Below are 20,391 nucleotides of genomic sequence, written 5' to 3' on the forward strand. Positions count from 1 at the left end.
AATCTTCTCCAGAACACACAGTCCAATGTTTCGGGACAGCCAGAATGCTAGGATCACATGGAAAAGCTTTCGTTTTCAAGCTTGGAATCCCAGAGAAAGCACAAGACTTTGCATTTGGAGATTGTGATTTTTTTTTTTTTTTCCTTGAAGTAAAATATGTTTTGAAAAGCTGTTGTCACCACTAGGTTTCAGTCAGGGTCCAGCTAACAGCACACTGTGGAAACTTTCTCTAGGGTTCTCCATCCTCACCAGAATGGAATAGTAACATTTTGGGTGCCCTCACACCTGATAATTCATGTTTTTTTATTTTAGTATTTTGCATCCATGATACACTTCCTTCCTTCATACTTTCTATTTGTTAGGATTAACAGAAGTTCCATGACTCACAAGGAGAGTCCAAAGTCCTTCCCAAATGCCAGACAGGCTATGTTCAGGCTCCCAGGGGGTTTGATTTCAAAAGCCTTCAGTTTTGTGCTATGACTTTGACTTCCATCTCTCTTCCTGAGTCCTGGAGACCTCTCCGAACTTCTGCACAGCTTGCAGTGGTGGAGCAGAATGTGATGGGTGGCTTTGTCCAGTTGGCAGGGGGTGACGCTTGATGATTTATGTGCCCAGACCCTGTGCTGAGTCTAGGTGGCATCAGACATCTTATTCTGGCAGTCTATTATTCTGGTGAAATGAAAATGTTGGACATAAAATCTAGACCATTATCTTTAAATGAGTTTTATCGTCTCTGTGCCTGTGAGATGGTCAATAATGTCTTTCAATAAAGGAAGTTGCCAAACTCATCTTGCTGGAGCACAGACTTCCAAAATTCTGAGTTTTGCTTGAAAACTTGAGTTTTAACATTGGCAATCATTACTGCCAGTTGACAAACACTTGCGGGTGTGAGCTGGACATTCTTCCAAGTAAAATGACATTCTACCAAAAAGCTAGCTCAGCCCACAGGAAGACCCCCAAGCTCTCCTCCAGCACTGCCTGCACTGGGGGGCCATCTCCGGGGTTGGGCACACCAGGTCGGGTTATTTTCTTGGGATCATTCCCTGGCCTTCAAGAGACGATCACAGAGCCTTCCTTCTGTGGTCAGTTAAGCCCAGATAGGACTAGATCGAGGCTGCTGCTTCCTCCTCCTTCTCCTCCCCCTCCTCCTCCTCCTCCTCCCCCAGTTCCTCCTCCTCCCCCAGTTCCTTCTCCTCCTCCCCCTCCCCCTTCCCCTTCCCCTTCTTCTCCCTTTAATCTACTCTACGGGAAGGCCTAAAATTCTCTACTGTCTTTTGGAAAGAAAATTTCCCCCAGAATGTAGTATTTTCTCAGCGACACTTACGGACTTCCATGATTGATGTATGGAAACCCCAATAACCTTGATCGTTTCCTGGAAAAGAAGATCAATTCGACCTACCATACTGGACAGGCGGGAAAACGCTCTAGTCTGTGAGCCGTGGTCGCCAAGGTCCTTTGCAACGGCTATCCCGGCATCTCCCGGCAGGTCTGCACCGGGGCGGTCAGATGTGGCCTCCAAGTGCCAAGACCCTACGCCCCCGGCTCGCGCCCTGCGGAGCGCGTCCGCTACCGCAGAAGAGCTGAACTTAAAAGACCAGAACGACGCCGTCGTCAGTCGGCCTCAGGAATGACCGCGCCGGAGGTGGCAATTTGGTCCTGTTTTAAAATGCAGATCTTTCCATGGGTTCCCATCATTGTTAGGACTCATTCAAAATCTTTAACTTGGCCTGTTGCCGCCCGCAGCAACGAGACCGCGGGAAAAAAATCGGAGGCGGACGGGGAATGACCAACTTCTTTATTTTTCCTTTTGGGGTGCTGCCTTGCTTGCTTCTCTGTGCAGGTCTTGCGGGCTGAAGTTCCGGTCTAGTTATACAGCGGCACCCCTGGAGCCCGGCCTTTCCGCGTGTTCCCCCCACCTACCTCTCACGCAGCAGGTTGCTGGGGCTGCCTGCAAGCGCAGCCCGGGCCTTGCGGGTAAGGGCAGGGGAGGAGGCGTCTGGCCCCAACAGGGGGGCGAGTCCTCCCCAAACTTGCAAGGATGTCTCTACATCGGCCTATAAATAGGGATGGCACTTTTTACTCCAGACCTGATGAAGATCAATTGTTGCCAGTTAACTATTTTCAGCACCGTCTTTACCGTAAATTTATTCTGATTTCAATATTGTATTCCTCTAGAAGGGCCTGCATCGTGTAGTCCCTTGCCCTGATCACCTCCTACTTGGCCAGGCCACTCCACCCAGGCAGCTCGGTCTTAATATCCAGACCACCAGCTTGTCTTGGCTCCTCTCCACTCAGGTGTTTATGCCCAAGTTTTATCTGCGATATCAGAGGAAAGTCACTGCTGTTCTTCGACCCACTCTCCACTAGCCCCTTCCTTCTCCCATCTGGTTTCACCACCCCCCTTTTGCCATACATCATTAACTGCGCCCCAAATCTCGTCTACCCCTAGAGGAGGTGAGATTGCAGAATCAAACATGTTCTTAATGTGAATAACGCTACATCTTCACCGATTATCTAGTTTTGCTTCAGAGGAGAAGTAGGGAATTGGGGAAGCAGGAGGGGTAGGAATGTGGCCAGGATCCTATGTATTTGTGTTAAATATGTGTTAAAAACAAGCTCTTGGGAGGCTCAGCCAGCCTTAGCAAATTAGCCAGACCCTAAGCACCTTAGTGAGATCCCACCTAAAAAACAAAAGCGCTGGGATGTGGCTCAGTGATAAAGCCCCCTGGGTTCAATCCCCAGTCAGGGGGGAAGGAAAACAAAAATAAACAAACAAAACCCCAAGGGCACAAAAAGGACAAAGGACTCACTTCTTTGAAAGCAACAAGGTGACGTCTATCAAAATTGCCAGTATTTTTCCATGTGGTTCTACGTGTGTAGGGTTCGGTGGCACACATGAGAAGTAGCATGTGTTCACAGCTATAAACAGCTTGCGCCGCTACAGAAGGAAGGGCCAGTGTCCATGGACACACCATGTAACAGAATATCAGCCATATTTACAAGATAATGAAGAATATTTCTCTGATTCAGATATGGAAAGATCATAGAATTACATTCCAAGTAAAAAATTATAAAGCAAAGGATAGGATGTGAATAGAATGCCCCTATATGTGAAGAGAAAAAAGAAAATATATTTGCATAACGTTGGTTGTGCATTTAAAAATCTCTGGAATGACAAACAAAACACCAAAAACAGTGGTAACATTTGGGGGAAATCTAGGAGTGTGGCTTTAAAAATCAGTATTTTTTTTTTTTTTTTTTTTTGCTTTTAGAGAATGCCAATCATTTATTAAAAGACTAAAAATGCAAAGAGATTCTTCCCAGTTCAACAATGACGTTGCTGAAGATATCACCCTAGAGAGACAGGAAAACCAGTGGCCGGTTCGCTCAGCCGGTCAGAGCGTGGTGCTAAGACCTCCCTTTTACCCACCGAAAAGAGCAAGGACGGCTCACGGCTCTGAAGAAGTTCCAAGTCCGCGCGCCCGTCTTCCCGAGCCCGGGGCCTCCAGCCCGTTTCCCCAGGGTTCCTACCGTTCGCCGGGAAGCCAGTGTTGTGGAGGTCACGGAGCCTCGGAGTGGGAGACCTGCCTGAAAATAAACCAAAGCACTGAAAAGTTTGCTGGCGTTTTGAAATGTGTTCGATTTTATTTCGTCCTCCCGAACACCCCCGAAACCAGCCTCCTGTCGCGGATGGTGAAGACACGAGGGAAGGGAGCTCGTCAACAGGTCGGCCCGGCGGCCTCTGCACACCTTCCAGATCTCACGACAGCCCCGACGGAGCGTGAGCTGCGAGCCCAACAGGGCACAGCCCCTGGACGCCCGGGGGCGTGGGGCCGGACTCCTGCGGCCAGTGGCCGCCGGCCTTGAGCGGACCGCCCCGGTGGAGGCGCCGAGCTTTGGTCCTGAGAAACCCTCCTCGGCAGGGCAGCCGTCCAGCTCGGGTCGTGGGGCTTTCGTCCCGCCCCTCTCATCGGGCGAGTGCTGAGGGCAGCTGCTCGCTCCTCGCCGAGTCACCCTGTGCTCCCGGGCCGGCGGAGGACAGGAGCGGGTAGAACTGTCACCCCTGCAAAGACCTTGCACCGACAAGGCGTCAGGGAGAAGATGATTTAACGTGGGCCTTGCGCTCCTCTCTCCAAGAGCCGACCCCCGCCTGGCCACAGGCGGTTCGAAAGTGACACACGAATTGCAGGCAGGGTCTTCGCCTGCGGCCTCTCGGGGTTTCAACCTCTCCGTCCTAAGCACCCGCGCCAGAGGCAACTTCCCACTGCCCAGGAAGTAAAACGCCATGCCCCAGGCTCCCCAGCCTGCAGATACAAAGGATCTTCCTCCAGAATCTACAGGGGCGAAGGGTGCAGCGGTTATTAGGGCCAGGATCCAGCTGCAGGAGCTGAGATCCGGTTGCCCAGCGAGGGCAACTTAAGGCTGACTTGGGAGGCAGACATCAGGCGTCAGATCTAGGGGCTCGGGACTGGAGTGCATCCCTGTGAAACTTCCTTATGAGCGGGAACATAGAAAATCCCAACAGCCAGCAAATGATCATATAGCAATTGCATGACACAGCCCAGAATCAAGTGAAGGAGACAAGCCAGGCTTCTATGGCCTGATGTTTGAAATATGTCCAGGAAACCTACTTTAAAAACACGCATTAGGTCCGCTGAGCATTGCTGATGTAAAAAGGGTTATAGACGAGTAGGTAATGATTGTTTTCCATAGGCCTAGAGCCAGGGTGAAAGGAGATCATCCAAATTCTCTCTCTGCAGTGCTGGAGTGTGTCTGGAGGGAATTCACTCGATTTTCTTTTATTCCTTCATCTTTGTATAGTGATTATATCCTCTAGGAAGCCATTAAGATATTTACCACTTAAGGAGGAAGAATAGAGATCAGTGAGCGAGGATTTGAGTCCAGAGTCTGAAGCCTGCAGTACAACTGTTATAGAAGAGGAGCAAAGACGGACGGAAGGCAGGATCTTTAGTTAGCCTCCACACTTCCTGGCCCTGGCCCTGGGCGATGCAGCCTTTGACCTCAACTGGAGGAAGTTTCTCTCAGCCTCAGAGAGACCCTCAGCTTGAGTTGGTTTCAAGCGTGCTGGTCCATGAGTTCTGAGCAGGGGAGCAGACCTCAAACCCAGACCACACCCTGCGTGCAGCAAAGGGAAGGTGGGGAATGAGAGGGTATGCAGAGATGGCAACTGCAACCGTTGTTGTCTGCATAACTAGAGTGGCCATCGTGGCATGAATGCAAAGGCCGCCTGAGGTGCTGGGCAGCATCAAACACCTCAGTCTGAGGGGCATCGAGGCTTATCTACCGGGAGCCCCTCAACAAGTAAAAACTACAAGTTGGTTTTCTTTTAAAACGTGGCTGAAAATGCACATCAGAGATTTCTGTTGTATGATTGTTTTACTATTTAATCAAGAAAATCAGGAAAAATTGGTAATTACTAATATTTTTCTTCCTCAAGGTTGACCTCAAGAACCTGAGGCAGGATAGCCCTCCACCATTCCATAGAGAGAGTGTGCTTTCATCCCTACTCTTGGCTCACACTGCCTCTGATGGTCCTGGCTGTGTACTTGATCACTATGACTGCAAGATCCTGTTTGCTGTGACCCCACTCAGCAGAGATAGGGAGGAGGTTCTCTGGCAGTTGTGAGCGCAGCATGCATCTTCTCCACCGGCCTGCTCCTCTCAATGAATTTTAGTGAAATCTGGGTCTGTGGGGCAAAAACATTTTGTACTGATAGCTCGGTCCTTATTCCCAATGCCAATTCAATAACGAAGACAAGATTTTGAGAAAAAGGAAAACAAAGTTTTATTGGTTTACTAGCAAAGGAGAAACACAGGGAACCCCTGTCCTAGAGGCTGTGCGTCTGCTGGTCAGGGGTAACAGGGTTTTCAAAGAGGTGGTTCAAAGGCTGCACTCCAGCTGTGCCCTGTCAGGGGTCTTAACTCACTTCTAGCTTTGCAGAATCGCTTCTTAGGTTCTCTGGCGCCATCCCCAAGTCTGAATTAACTCCATTCCTGTGGTGTGCGCTCAAGGAAAATTGACTCACCTAGGATGGGAAGAAGCACAATCTTGCTTCCCCAAGGATAGGGAGAAGAAGAGGGAGAGAGAGAAAGGAAAGAAGAAAAAAAATATCCATTTTAAAATAAGCCACGGTGACCGAGCAGCAAGGGTTAGGGCATTAAAGTGGACCCCCGTTACAATGTCCTCCTGACCCCTTGTAGTTAGATGTGTAAGAAGCATGCTCTTCAAACATCGTTCTCCTTTCTGTTCAGAAAATATCATATCCACGATGCTTTCAACAGGAATTAAGGCCTAGTAATTCTCTGAACCTAGATGTGGAGCAGCAAGTGGAAGACCACCCACACTGCAGTTCCTTAGCTGCTGGTGTCCTTGGTTCCCTGGAGCCAAACTGTCCTGGCTGGATACGGTCAGGCCCAGGCCGGCTCCTGGGGAGAAGCCAGTTGGGAAAGCTCAGCCACACGCAAGCGGATGGGGCGGCCAGGGAGACGCGGGGATGAGAAACGCAAACTCTGAGGGGCGAGAAAGGCCGCCAATAGTGAATACCGACAGGAAGGAGCTCCGCGCTGGGCGGTCCGGAGAGCCGCGCGCAGGGATCCACCGCGCCGAGTCCGCCTGCGCGCTCGGCGCCTGGGTCTGATGGCTCGGCCTCCACCCTGCGGGGCGGTCGCCCAGGGTCCGACGGCCCGGCCTCCACCCTCCCCGGCGGACGTGCGCACTACTTATGCAACCGCCCGCGGGGGTAGGAAAGGACAGCGGGACAGGCCTCCAGGGTCCCCCGTGCAGGTGACGGCTGCCTCAGTCTCATCGAGAGGAAGCGTGCGAACATCGTCTTCATTTTTTACGCTTATTCGAATTCGTAAGAAAACTCTTTTGACTTCTATCGATTACGGATATCCATATTTTATGAATTCTATGTAGTCGTAAATCTGCTATCACTTTTATTTATCGCTATCATTTACTAATTAAATTTACATAATTTTAATGACAATGTGTTGGAGATTCTACTTTAAATAATGCACCTTACTAATAGGAACACCTCCCGCAAACTCAGGACCACAAAATCGGTTATTCTGCTGTTAATTCCCACTGAAATCTCACTCCAGCAATAAATTTTCATTCATAGACACACGAATTGATGGGGAAAATATTTTCAGCTCTTTCATTAAAAGATGTATTTCCCATTCAACTTTTCATATATGAAAAATTTCTTAATAAAATCCTTTGTGTCTTTTATTGCGCGCTAACGTTGCATGTAAAGGTGATTCGAGGCAGAGGAAAATGCTTAAAACAGGTTTATGATCGCTGGAAATCAATAAAAATCAGATTTCTGCTTTTAGAAGTAGTTTCTGCTGCAGTGCGGCAGATAAGGTCTTTGACGTGTGAAGATCCATACTATTGGGGTGGAATTCTGTGGCAGATGCAGAATGGAAATACGGTTCCAAGAGGAAAAGCGTTCGCGCAACCCTTTTACGGCTCGGTGAGAAGACTGCAAGGTCCCATGCGAGCGGAGCAACCACAGCAGGTGGCTTAAGAACTGCAGCAAGCGAAGGAGAGCGTGGATCCCGGGACAACAGCAAGATGCGCCAGGCCTGGAGGGCAACTGTGGGTATGAGGCACGCGACAGCTGAGGCCTGGGGTGGCTCGTCCCAACGTGAGAAGCCTGGGAGGAGGGAGGGAAGAACCTGGCAGGAGGATTCTTTCCGGCGAAGATTTGCAGATCCCTTGATCAAAGTGCAAGCCCTACCAAAAGTAAGCCTGAAAGGAGCATCTACAGGCTCACTGCTTGAGCGGGACGAGGTGGCCGAGTGGTTAAGGCGATGGACTGCTAATCCATTGTGCTCTGCACGCGTGGGTTCGAGTCCCACCCTCGTCGGTCCTCTGTGAATCTTTTCTGTTTAACCTCTTGCCCGAGTGAACTGGAGCAGGCACTCCTTACTATCTCAGTGAAGTGCTTTGGGATCTCCAGTTCCGGTTGCAATTCAAAATAATTGTTGGGAACCAATGGAGCGTATCAAGCTCACTGTTTAAGCTGTTTGATGTCACTCGAGTTCGTTATGTCATGCTATTGTGTAGGAGTCGTTCTTAGCTTTTTGTTTAAAAGTACTCTCAAACTTAGAGAAAATGTGCAAAACAGAACGATGGGGGACCACCATACCCTTTTTTGACTCGGTTTGATTTTGATACTGGAGATGGAACCCAGAGTTGCAGACTCGCTCAGAAAGTGCTCTACCACTACTTTTCAGAACATTTAAGGGTGAGTTCTAAGCATTGTGGCCCTTTGCTCTCTGATATTTAAGAGGGCATTTTCTGAAAGCAAAGACACTCTCTTGCAACCACTTTTAATATGATGTGTTTTTTAAATCTCTAGCCTGTATTCCACTTTTGTCAACTGAGCTATAATACTCTTTTTGGCACCCACACTTTAGAACTGGATTGAATTTAGGATCAGGTAACCTCCACAGCCTTTTAGTGCCCTTTAACTGGAACATGTCCACATAAATACCTGTGGGTATTTTATGACCCTGACATTTTTTGAAGGACACAGTGACTGCTCACATTTTGAAAAAATAAAACAAAACATTATTCATTTGGGCTTCGTGATTTCTTTTTCTGTTAGGTTCAGGGTGTACATCTATGCAGGATACCATGTAAGAAGAAGGAGTCCCTGGAAATACGGTCTGGATGCTGGAGACTCCTATGTCTATCACCCCTCATTACTGGGTTAATTCTGCTCTGCAGTCAGCCTGAGGCTTGCCTGTGCCTTTTTCCATTGAGACTAAAACAATTCAGGGGAGACACACAAGCACCACACCGACAGCTTGCTCCCTTGACGATTTCCTTCAGCTTTGGCATCTATTGATTCCTGCCTGAACCATATTTACTATGATGGTGTCAAACCCATGGTTCTTCCACCCCTCATTCTCTCCACATTTAGCAGTCTGTACTTGGGCATTCCCTTGTGAGCAGGGCCTCTCTGCTAACCTCTCTCTCTGTGTGTTCATTGTTAGTTCCAGCTTGTGAACACCTATTGTTCAGTGGTTTGCAATTCATTGTTGTCTTTAATGATATTGTAACTTGAATTAATCCAGAGTTGGTCAGCAGAAGCTCTGCAGTCTGAGACAGTGTCCTTGGCACATTGTGGCCCTGTGTTCTTTAGGTGCTCTGAATTTCTGGCCTAACAGGCCCTCATTATTCCCCAGAGGGAACCTTGAGTGAGCAACCATGTCCAGGGGCCAGCTGTGTTTTTTGCCTCAGGGATGTCTTGCTTTTAGGACCCTTTAGCCAAAAAATCTAGGAAATTCTTGTGTGCGCAGACACATAAGAACACACACACATACACACAAAAAACATAAACATACATGTTTATAGGCACATGCATATTTGACTAATCAGAAGTCACAATAACAGCTTCAGGTCTACTCATGACCAAAAGGTCCTTTCTCCCTCCCCTTGTCTCCTGTGTGTACTCCTTCTCCAGAATGAGAACAGCCAGCCACGTGACGTCAACGCACTGTCATACAATACACCTAAAGTACTTCAAAATTACTTCATCTGCATGACAACAGGAAAAAGACAATTGAAAAAGTTCAGGATGTGTTTGTAATTTTCACCCAGGTCCAGGCTCTGTGTTAAAAGAAAAAAAAAAAAAAAAAAAAAAAACTTGATTTCTTGGTTTGGTTCTTTCTTTTAGAGATATGTATATATGCAGTATTCCCTTGAAATGCAGTGAAGTTCCATTATTTTGCTTTGCCTTTAGCTTTAGGATTTTGTTGTTGTTGTTGTTGTTTTGGGTTTTGTCCTTCCCATACCAAGAAAGATATACTCAGAGAAATGTCACTAGTCCCCATTCTTCCTTCCTGTTTTCCCAACACCCAGGGCCCTTCTAGGTGACTGGCTTTGTTTCTGCCCAGTTCTGTGTGTGTCTATCTATCTTCTGATTTCCCCTTCTCTTGCACCACAACAAGGTAAGATCCCATGCATACTCTGTAGTACTTAGAATGCCCTGGGCCCTGCTGCAGTGCTAGTTAATAGAGAGCTTTCCTTCCCTGTTCCTTCTGCTACCTGGGTCTCCACCAAGTACTGCAGGTGTGCAGCCATCTCCCACTGCTGGGCACTTGCACTAGTCAAAATGCTTGTGGGGCCACAGGGGTAATGATGTGAAGACCAGCTCTTGGTCTAGGGTGCCTCCAAATAAAAGCGTCTCCAAGCAGCAGAGGAAAGGAAAAAGCAATTCCTCCATTGCCTTATTTCATCTTTCATTTGATTTTTCCTGTGGTTTCTTATAATTTGGAGTTCTTGTTGTTTAGAAGAAGTTATATTTTCTGACTCTAAGGACTCACTACAGAGTGCTTTAACTATTTTTTTTCTTAAAAATTTGTTTCACAAATATCATACTATGACTTCCTTTCCCCTCTCAATCCATGTCTCCCCTTGGAATTCAGATGCTTAAACTTTAAAGATGGTTAATGCTTCCCGTTTTCTACCACTTCGCATTGAACTTTTTGCCTCCTTTTTTTTTTTTTTTTTTTTTTTTTAATAAAGCCCACACTGATGTTGTGTATGCCCGTGGAGATACGAACGGTGTCTTCATGATTTTTGCAACATGGATTGCCGGAGAGACAGGCTCACCAGGCAGTCCCATTGATCCGACCTGAGTTTTACAAATCATGCATAGACTTAAATAAAGGAGTAAAAATGTAACAGACATTGTGCAGAAGTAATAAGTGTTTTTCTTTTGAATGTGAAGAAAACACAAAACCATAACATACTGGAGCTTAGCGTGCACTCTGTTCACGGGAAGTAACGCGGATTCACTGGAAACTAATGGTGAATTTGTCAGCTCTTCCGGAGAGAGAAGGGAGAGATTTGCCTTTCTTTTGAAATGAGTAACAAGGGCAGGTACTGCAAGAAAAGGTGGGGAAAGAGAGTGCTTAGTTCTTTCACAGAGAACCGGGGCACTAAGTCTTCGCAGAGGCCAAGCACGGAGGCATCAGCATCTCGGCTGATTTTCTCAGCAGGACCTCCCGTCGGTGACCCCAGGGGCGGTGGGCGCTAAAGTACCCCGCTGCCCCGGGGGTTCGGGCAGTGCCCCCACCAGCTGTTTCCTCGCACCCACAGATTGCGGCTTGTTTAAAAGATGGCTCCACTTAGTTCCACGAAGGATGAACTGTGAGTCACTACTACATCTTAAGACCATCACGCTGAGCAAAGAGAGCCACACTCCCCTCCTTCCGCGCCGCTCGGCAGCCGCCGGCTCGGGGTTAGGCGCGCCGACCTCGCGCGCACCGCCCGGAGCAGCCGTCGGGCCGGGGGCGCGCAGCCAGGGCCCGGCGTGCAGAGGCGGTTCGCGTGGGTCTACCCGCAAACGCGTCGAGCTGCGCCCTCCCTGAGACCCCTGAGTCTTACCGCATGTAAAGTAACTTCATAAAACACTGGGGACGTGCGGGTGAGGAGCGTGCCCGGCGGTCGCATGGCCCTCTCCACACTCCTAACCAACCTGCGCAGCGAGCGAGCGGGAAGCCTACGCCAAGGCAAAACGCTTCCTAAAATACCGCCGCAGAATGAGCCCACCGCCCGGTCGCTAGACGGGCCCCCACGGGAGACCACCGCGGGTGGGATCACGCTCCTCCCTACCAGGAAACTTACTTGTATTTCTTATTGTACAGTCTAGGCTGCTTCAAAAACGAAACCTTTGAAATACAAAAGGTCGGTTTCTTACACTTGACGGACACACCTAACTCCACTAAAATCCTCTTCCTGAGCAGAAACTCATTTACACCAAATTAGAGAAATCACAATGGGGACCTAACTCAGACTTCTGAGGACTACAGAGCGCTAAGGCAGATGTGTAACTTGCGGGAGGCAGAGGCCTCCGGGGCACATCGCCAACCTTTACCTTCCTGTTTGTGACAATCTGAACATCAGGGTGTTTTTTGAATTGCACTTGCCAGCTCCATTCTTAGAAGGTACCAGTGACACAAACTGATCAGAAACACCCTGAGAGGAGTTGTCCAGGATTCACCGGGAAGATTCAAGTGTGTCACACTTATTTCTTCAAATCCAAAAGGCAAGAAGAAAGATTTCAGATCAGTAGCCTTACTTCACACCTCAAGGGGCTTGAGAAGACCAAACAAAGCCCCAAGTCAGCAGAAGGAAGGAAACTGAAAAGGTTTGAGCTAAGTAAAATGGAGAATGGAAAAGCAAATGAATCAAGAAAACCAAAAATTTGTTCTTTGAAAAGATAAGAAAACTGACAATCCTTTACTAGATCCATTAAGGAAAAAGAGAGAAGATGAAAATGACAAAAATCAGAAATGAGAGTTGAAACATCACTACTGAGTTTACAAAATAAAATGGAATGTAAGAGAATACTGAACAAATTGTATGCCAACAAATTAAACAACCTAGATGGACCAATTCCTAGAAACACACAAATCACTGAAACTGACTCAATAAGAAAGAGAAAATCAAAAGAGACCTGTAAGAAGTAAAAAGACCAAAGCAGCGAGCCAAGGCCTCCTGACAGATAGATTCCAGAACCAGACGGCTTCACCAGTGAATCCTGCTGAATTTCAAAGGAAGAATTAAGTCCTTGGGGTGGATCTGTAATCCCAGCCACTCAGGATACTGAGGTAGGAGAATCGAAAGTTCAAGACCAGCCTCTGTAACTTAGCATGTCCCTGTCTCCAAATTAAAAAATTAAAAAGGGATGGAACCGTAGCTAAGTACCAAAACAAACAAAGAAAAACAGACCTTGCCAAACTCTTCTGAAGAGTACACATGGAGGGAACAGTCTCTGCCTCATTTCTGAGACTCCTACTACCCTGGACTCAAAGTCAGAAATGATTCAGATAAACATTCCTTATGGATATAAGATGCAAAAACCCATAGCAAGCTGCTAGTGAACCAAAAAAGATTGTCTATCATGACAAGTGAAATTTATCTCAGGAATGTAGGTGGTTCAACATGAGAAATTTAATCAATCACATTAACAGAAAGAAGAAAAACCCACAGTCAGACTCGCCATGTGTCACATTCATGGTGAAAAGAAGGAAGTCTTTCTTCTGAGACCAGGACTGAGGACCCACTGTCCCCCGGGCTCTTCAGCATTGTACTGGAAGTCCCAGCCAGAGTGACGAGCAAGAAGGAATACAGAAGGCATCCAGAGAGAGCTGGCGCCACACCACACAGGACTCACAGAGCACTGGTCTTCTACACGGGAAACCCCAAGAGCACACACCACTGGGCTGCAGGTGAGTCCAGCAGAGTTGCAGGGAACAGGATTCTCTCTGTGTCTCTCATAAACACACACACACACACACACACACACACACACACACACACACACAGCTGTGTTTTGACACTTGCAATCAGCAATTCAAAAATAAAGTTGAAATAGACTGAATGTGTGTGCCCCCCGCCCCGGCCCATTCATATATTGAAATTCCAGTCCTTAGGGGACAGTACTGGGAGGGTGGGGGAGGGTGGGCCCTGGGAGGTGATTAGATCAGACGATAAGCCCTTGCGTAAGGGCCTGTGGGAAGAGCCCCAGGCACTCTCACCTTCCTGCCTGTGGGTTGCAGTGGGAGGTGCACCCCAGGACCAGGAAGTAGACCATTGACAGGTGCCATCCCTGGCACAGGTTGACACTAATTTCCCACTCTCCCCTCGGGGTTTCAGGCGTGTGACGACCTCCCACACTCCCTGAAGCGACCTGGGTCTGCCTGTTTCCTGCTGCACTGACCACCAGGACTTGAGGCAGACTCGGCCCTCAGCCCTAATTCCCCCTGGGCCCATCGACTCCTCACTGCTGGACTCCAGCTCTCCTGGCTGCACTGCAGGTGAATCCCTCTCACTTTCCAGAAGTTCCTTGCCCCCAGACTCACACCCTCCTACAAGTTGCTTCTGTCTTGATCCTTCTCTGCCACCCCTGGGTCTTCAGGTTTCAGAAGCCAGGCCTGGGAGCAGACTCGAGAGAGTTGCGGCTTTTGACTTGTTATGTCCCTTGGCTAAGCAAAGGCACCCAGAACAGCCCCACTGGTTGGACGAGGGAAGAGAGACAGGCAGATAAGGAGATGGCTGAGAAAATACATGACTAATTGAAGTGTCCTCTCACCCCCCACTGCTGGCTGGAAGGCACAGGACGGCAGGCGCTGAGGGGGGACAACTGCCTTCTAAGCCCGGGGAGAAATCCAGGTCAGACCCTCCAGGATTCCCCAGGTCCGGCTCCTTCATCGGTCCTCCTTCTGCTGCCCCCGCCTGCCAGCACCCGCCACCTGGTCACAGGTTTGAGCTCACATTGTTAATGCTGTGTCCTCAGAGCCCACCGACTCCGAGCCCCCGTCTTCCCACGCTGGAGACAGGATGCATCCGCTCTGCACCCTGTTCACAGCAGGCCGTGACCTGCTCCCGCTCAGCCCTCCTACATGACTTCCAGAAGTGGCCCCAGGGCCCTGCCTTCCTCACCTTGGCCCCATGGCGCGGGCAGAACCCGAGCTTCAAGTCTTAGCCCAGGGGTCCTTCCCTCCCTCTAGGTGGTCTTTGCTTTCTCCAGGATCACGGGCGTCAGGTTCACATGAGGGTCCCACACCAAGCCGACCGTGGCTCCCGAGGGTCGGTGCAAAGTGCGCCAGCTGAGGGCACATGGCATCACAGGCACATGGCACAGGCCGCGCCATGTGCCCTTCTTGCCCCTCTGTGAGCCGCAAGCTTGGGAAGCGGGCACTGGCAGCGGACTCACCTAGCTCAGGATTCTAACTCTGCTGATCTGCTCTGGGGAGGGAGGAATGAGCACACTCCTGTCATCAGGGTTTAAATCCCCAAACTGTCTTCACGGGTGGACTCAGGCAGGTTTCCTGACATCACCCTGCCTCCTTACCCATCACATCCAGATTGGCTGGACAGAAATTCCATTATCACAGACTTACTTCAACAGTTTATTTTATTATCCAACTCAATATTGCTTGTTTCTCTAATTAACCCTCCTCCACGGCCTCCGTAAGCAGGAGGTGGGTGGCCCGTGTGCTCAGGGAGCCATATGGCCTCTTCCCAGGATGATAAGAAGTGCTCACCCACACCTCCCACAGACCATGCCCTGGGTCGCCTCTGGCACCTGCCCCTTCCCCTCTTCCCACTCTGTCATTGGTCCCCAGGGCTTTCTGCCTGGCCTGCCCTCTGGGGACAGGCATGAACAAGTGGGATGAGTTGGTGAGGTATGAATAACAAGCTGTACCCTGGTTGTACATTTCTGGCCCTCTGATTTCCTGAGAGGCTGGCCCTCAGAGTCACGCGCTGTTGCACATCCAGGAACCAGTACTAGCCACAAGGATAGGACAGTGTGCCTGTCCCTCCCTCGCCAAACCCACCAGCACCCCCACTTCTGTGAGCCACCCTCCCCCAAGCACAATCGGAAGCACACAGCAGACACCAGCACTGGACAAGAGAACAGGCCCACGTGTGTGCACTGAGGGTGGCCAGCAGAGAAGGTGGCAAGTGGAGACTGGCACCCAGAGGCCCTCCTGCTGGGCCCTCCAGGACACTGGCCAAATGCCTCCCTTTCTTGGATGAGGAGGAACTGCTGGGGTCTCACGCATGGAGCCTTCCCTGCATATTTGGGCTGGCAGGGAGAGGAGGGGCTGGTCCATGACCTCTGTCAGGAGAAGATGGTAACTGGTCGGGGAGGTGGCACAACGGGAGCAGCACACAGTCTGCCCAAGGGTCAACCACTGACCCTCAGGGAGAAACTGGATTCAAGGTCAAATTACATCAAAAGCTGCTCCAAGAACCCACTGAGGAACAGAGCAGCAAGAAATGAGAAGCCAGTATCCCCAAGGGCCCCAAGAGGGGACCCACTTCTCAGGCTCAGATTTAGGAGGAGTCTGTTCCTCCTCCCCACAAGCAGGAGCACCTGCTCTGCAGCTGCCGCCTGACTGCCCAGCTCTTCCTGGGAGGAAGAGGAGGCAGGCCCTGCCAGAACTCACGCCCTGGCACAGAGCAGCAGATGGGTGGAGCGGGGAAGGGGCCAAAGCTCTCTTCAGGCCCAGGGGGTCTAGGTCTGCACAGCTTCATTCTGCTGTCACCGCCGGACGGTGCTTGGTCCTCTACCTTCTTCCAGGGTGTACATCAGGACCCCAGGGTGAGCATCTAAAGCTTACCCTAGAACTGGGCATGTCTGACTCGGAGAATTGGCAGAGACCAAGGCCTTTCGTGGCAATAGTGAGGTCTAAGTCAGGGTGCGGTGGCAGGGAATGTGGGCTATTTCTTGTGGGCATGATGCCTTCGGGAATACCCTTGCTCCCGATTCCTTGGGGTTTTCGATTTTGCACCAATAGAAAATGAACGAGCTGATGATTTGAAAGCACCTCTCCCCATGGAGTTCTGGGAAGGTGGAGGGGACAGCCCAAGGCCAAGACGGCTGCCTGCCTTAACTGATCCAGAGATAGGGGTGCTATGAGCAAAAGACATAATCTTTTTTGCAGAAAAGCTGGCTTTTCCTAAGAAAAAAGGTGTGTTCGGGCTGGGAAGTTTCCGGCCTTCTCCAAAGGGGGACACAGGGCTAGTGGTCCCACCGGAAGCCCCCGAGGCAGAGCTCACACCTGGACTGGACACAAGGACCCCGGACTCCCCACAGTCCATAGGGGTCACTAATCCCCCAAAGGCAAAAGGCCGTGGTGCTGTGCTGCCAAACACTGAGCCCCCAGCCCCACTCTCGTGGCTGTGAGCGGCAGCTCCAGCATCGGCTGGACTGACCGGCCCCCTGTGGAGGCCACCAGGAGTGCCACCCAGGCTGGACTGCGTGCTGGCAGGCACATGGAGGGGCGGGGCTGCAGGCGTCACAGCCCCGAAGGCTGGCTGAGCTGGAGTCGGCACTGGAATTGGGACTGCCACTGCTGAGGCCCCGAAAAGTAACAAGTCACCAAAACGGGGGGCAAGCACTGGCTGGGGGAAGCCTTGCTTCTGCCCACCAGGGGCCCCGGATGCAGGCTGGGGAGTGACCCCCAGGGACAGCGGGAGAGAGGGCCTTGAGCTTAACCCCGTGGGAACTCTGAATGATGGGGTGAGACCGGAGCTGCTCGGTGACAATGCAGGCTGGTTTGCAGGTAACAGGGCCGGAGCTGACACGTCCCTGAAGCCATCAGTGCCCCTGCAGGGCAGTATCTGGACGACACTGGGGAACACGTGGCTGAAGACAGTGACTGTGTGCACAGTGGGAAGCACGGGGTGCTGGCGTGGGGAGAGGATGAAGCCCCGGGCTGGGGAGAAGCTCGCCCCAAAGGCCTGGGCTGCCCCAAGCATGAAAGTGTTACAGGAGGGGAGCACAGAGCAAGTGCCTCCCAAGGTGCTGAGACACAAAGCTGGCCTGAAGGCTGAGTCTTTAGATGTGCCGGTGGGGGTGGACCTGACCACTGGGGTGGCCCTGGCCAGGCCATGGAACACAGGAGAGGAAGCAGGAGCACGTGGAAGAGAGGGCTGCCTGCAGGGGCACAGAGGCTGCACTGTCCTGGCTGTAAGTGGGCCGGTGCTGCCAAAGACAGGCTGGGCGGTGGGCGTGGAGACGCCAGGAGTGGCCAGCTGTGAAGCACCCAGGGGTGTTGTGGGTGTGCCTGGGAGGCTGGGGTTTAAGGAGCCCGCCATCTCAGCTCTGTGTGGGGGCCCCAGAGTAGGTCTTAATACGGGGCAAACAGAAGCTACAGCGGGAGGGGCGAGGGAAGGATGGGCAGTTGGGGGGGCCATCACCCCAGATCTTGTGCCTTGCAAGGTGGGTGCTGCTAGGGTAACCACAGGAGGTTCCAGGGGCATGGCAGACCTGTCAGCCTGAGGGATTGAAGGAAGGCCGGCCGTGTCAGTGGCTGGTGATGTGGGAGAGGCTGGGGTCAGCAGGATGCAAGTAGCGGTGGACTTTGCGTCTGTGGAGGTCTCTGGAGGGTGCTCTGAGTGTGAGCATCCTGCTAAGGCGGGCAGGCTGGGTGTCTTCTGAGAGCACTGCGCCACACGGGTTGCCTCTCCAGGAGACCCTGGGAAGGCCAGTGGGCCTGGAGACTTCTGCATCTTCAAGATGTCCAGCTGATGCGTGGTGGTGGCCGCTGCCTCTGGAGGAGGCACCGTGAAAGGCAGGGAATGCGGACTGCCAGCCCAGGCCACGGCTGTATTCTCTCTGGTCTTGTCACCCCACTGGGGCCCAGCTTCCTTCCCCAAGGCAAGGGCCTCGCCAGCGCCTGCACAACCGAGCTGGGGAGCTGAACTGGTGGACAGCAGGTTACCAGGGCGAGAGAGCAGCAGTGGAACCTTCAGACGGTGCTGCTCACCACTGTCCGGTGCTCCCAGGGACCCCGAGTCTGACACCAGTGGGACTGGAGAGAGAGACTGGGGACCTTTCTCTTTCCTTTTCACCGGCCACTCTGGTGTCTGGATTGATGTACTGGGAAAACTTCTCCACGGCTCTGCGAAATCTTTGGAAGAACTGTAAGAGCTGCTAATGGCATTTCTTTTGGCACAGAGGGGGCCTCCCGTGCGTCTGCCGGCAGAGCAGCTCTCGGAGCAGCAACCCGACCTCCTCAGGCTGTGACCGGAGCTCCAGGAGTGGAAGCTCCTTTTCAGAAGCCCAGGCCTGGGCACGAGATGAGCGCTGGCTGGCTGTTTTGCCAGCGGCTTAAAGGCGGATGGCCTGATGTCGCGGCTCCTCTCCGCGTCGGAGCTCCGGGGCGGCGGCGGTTCTCGCGCCCTGGCGCTCCCTCTCCTGCACTGCCGCAGTGCCCTCAGCACCGTCTCCTTTGCGCACGGGTCTGGCGGCACCTCCGAGGGTCCTGCGGAGGCGATCACGCCTGCCGAGGAAACGGACGGGGGCGCTCTCGGCCCAGGAGGAGAGATCTTGACGGTCACCGGGCTCCACACCGCCCGAGGGTGCCGAAGAGACCAAATGGTGCGCTTGAGGTAGCTTTCCCACCAATCTGAGGGAAGAGGCCCCATGACGGAATTCTGGAACCTGTTCATGGGAAAGCGCCTCCACGCCTCGTTGACACCCCTCGCAGGATGGGCAGGGTCCCAGTTCGGCGGCCTCCTCGCGGGCCTCCGCCGTGGGGCAGGGTGGGCGCGATGGATGTACTGGACCCGCTGGACGTGGCAGAGCGGCGGGGCCGGCCGGCGGATCCGAGGCCTCTCTGGCGAATCGGCGGGCGCGGAGGTTGGGGACGCCGAGGGACCCGGCTTGCCCAGGAAGCTGCCCATGGGTGCGGAGGGCGCGGTCGACGGCCTGGAGGGCAGCTTCAGCGGGTCATTTTCTCGACGTCCGCGGAATCGGCCCGAGTCCGAGCGTCCAGGGTCCGAGCGACGGTTGGGACCTGGGCGCGAGGGGAAGCGCGAGCCGCTGGAGCTCGGCGCCCCCTGGGGCGCATGGCGGGAACGGGACGCGCGGTCCGGCGGCCCAGGAAGCTGCCTGGCTTCATTCCGCGCCGACGCCGGGCGCCGCCGGAGCGGGCGGAGCTGGAACCGCGCGGGGTCTGGAGGATCCGACGGCGGCGCCTGGAGCCTCCACCCCGGGTCGGCGCGGCTCAGTGGTGCCCGCAGTTCCCGGGGTCCCCGCTGGGACCTCAGGCGGGAGACTCGAGGGAACGCGGAGCTGCAGACCTGGCCTGAAGGGACCCGGGTCCACGCGCTCCTCCTCTAGCCGCCGCCAGCAGTCACTGGCGGAAAGAACTGGCCCAGTCGCGACCCCCTCGGGGCTCCCGCAGCGCCTCCTGGTGGCCGAATCTAGGGGCCTAGGTTGTTGGCGGCTGTTCCTGAGGGTGCGCGAGGCACGCGCGGCACCTGCGCACCCACACGCTGCGCAGGCCCCCGCGCCCGCCGCCTCCCGCCGCCTCCCCGAAAAGGCCACAACACGATCCTGTCCTGCGAAAGAGTGAAAGGACGAGCCATAGGTCAGGAGGAATAATTGCAAGAAATATATCTGATAAAGGACTGGCATAAAAATATAGATAGAATGTTAACGCCCGCAGTAAGTTTTAAAATGCGCAAAAGATCTGAAAATCTTACCAGAGAAGACATATACATGGAAAGTATCCTAGGAGAAGATGCTCAACATACGTCAGTAGAGAAATGCAAACTAAAACGCCCAAGATTTACAGCCACATACCTGGTGCCACCAGTGAATCTTAAACCGCTGATACTCTGGAAGGCCAAGGAGCCGGTGGGGCACCAGACGCTCCCTCTCGTTTATCGCGGGCAGTGCAACATGATGCAGCCACTCCGGGGGACAGCAGTTTCTTGCAGAACTAAAGGAAGTTCTGCCAAACAATCCAACAATCACGATCCCAGGTTTTACCCAAATGAGCTGAATGCTGACCTCACATAAGACCCTGCACAGCAATGTTTGC

The 20,391-nt window shown here is 52.3% G+C and overlaps 1 protein-coding gene across 1 annotated transcript; it reads right to left on the reverse strand.

Moving 5' to 3' along the window:
• Positions 1 to 1,916: 1,916 nt before the first annotated feature.
• On the reverse strand, positions 1,917 to 19,246 carry POM121L2 (POM121 transmembrane nucleoporin like 2; the record flags this gene model as incomplete). The annotated part of the gene is made up of 4 exons (XM_079149242.1): positions 1,917 to 2,054; positions 3,751 to 4,063; positions 4,181 to 4,334; positions 16,591 to 19,246. 4 exons carry the CDS (start codon positions 19,244 to 19,246, stop codon positions 1,917 to 1,919), a joined length of 3,261 nt encoding a protein of 1,086 aa, XP_079005368.1.
• Between the last annotated feature and the right edge of the window lie 1,145 nt (positions 19,247 to 20,391).

Source organism: Sciurus vulgaris, assembly GCF_902686455.1.
Source record: "Sciurus vulgaris genome assembly, chromosome: 7".
Taxonomy (NCBI): Eukaryota; Metazoa; Chordata; class Mammalia; order Rodentia; family Sciuridae; genus Sciurus; species Sciurus vulgaris.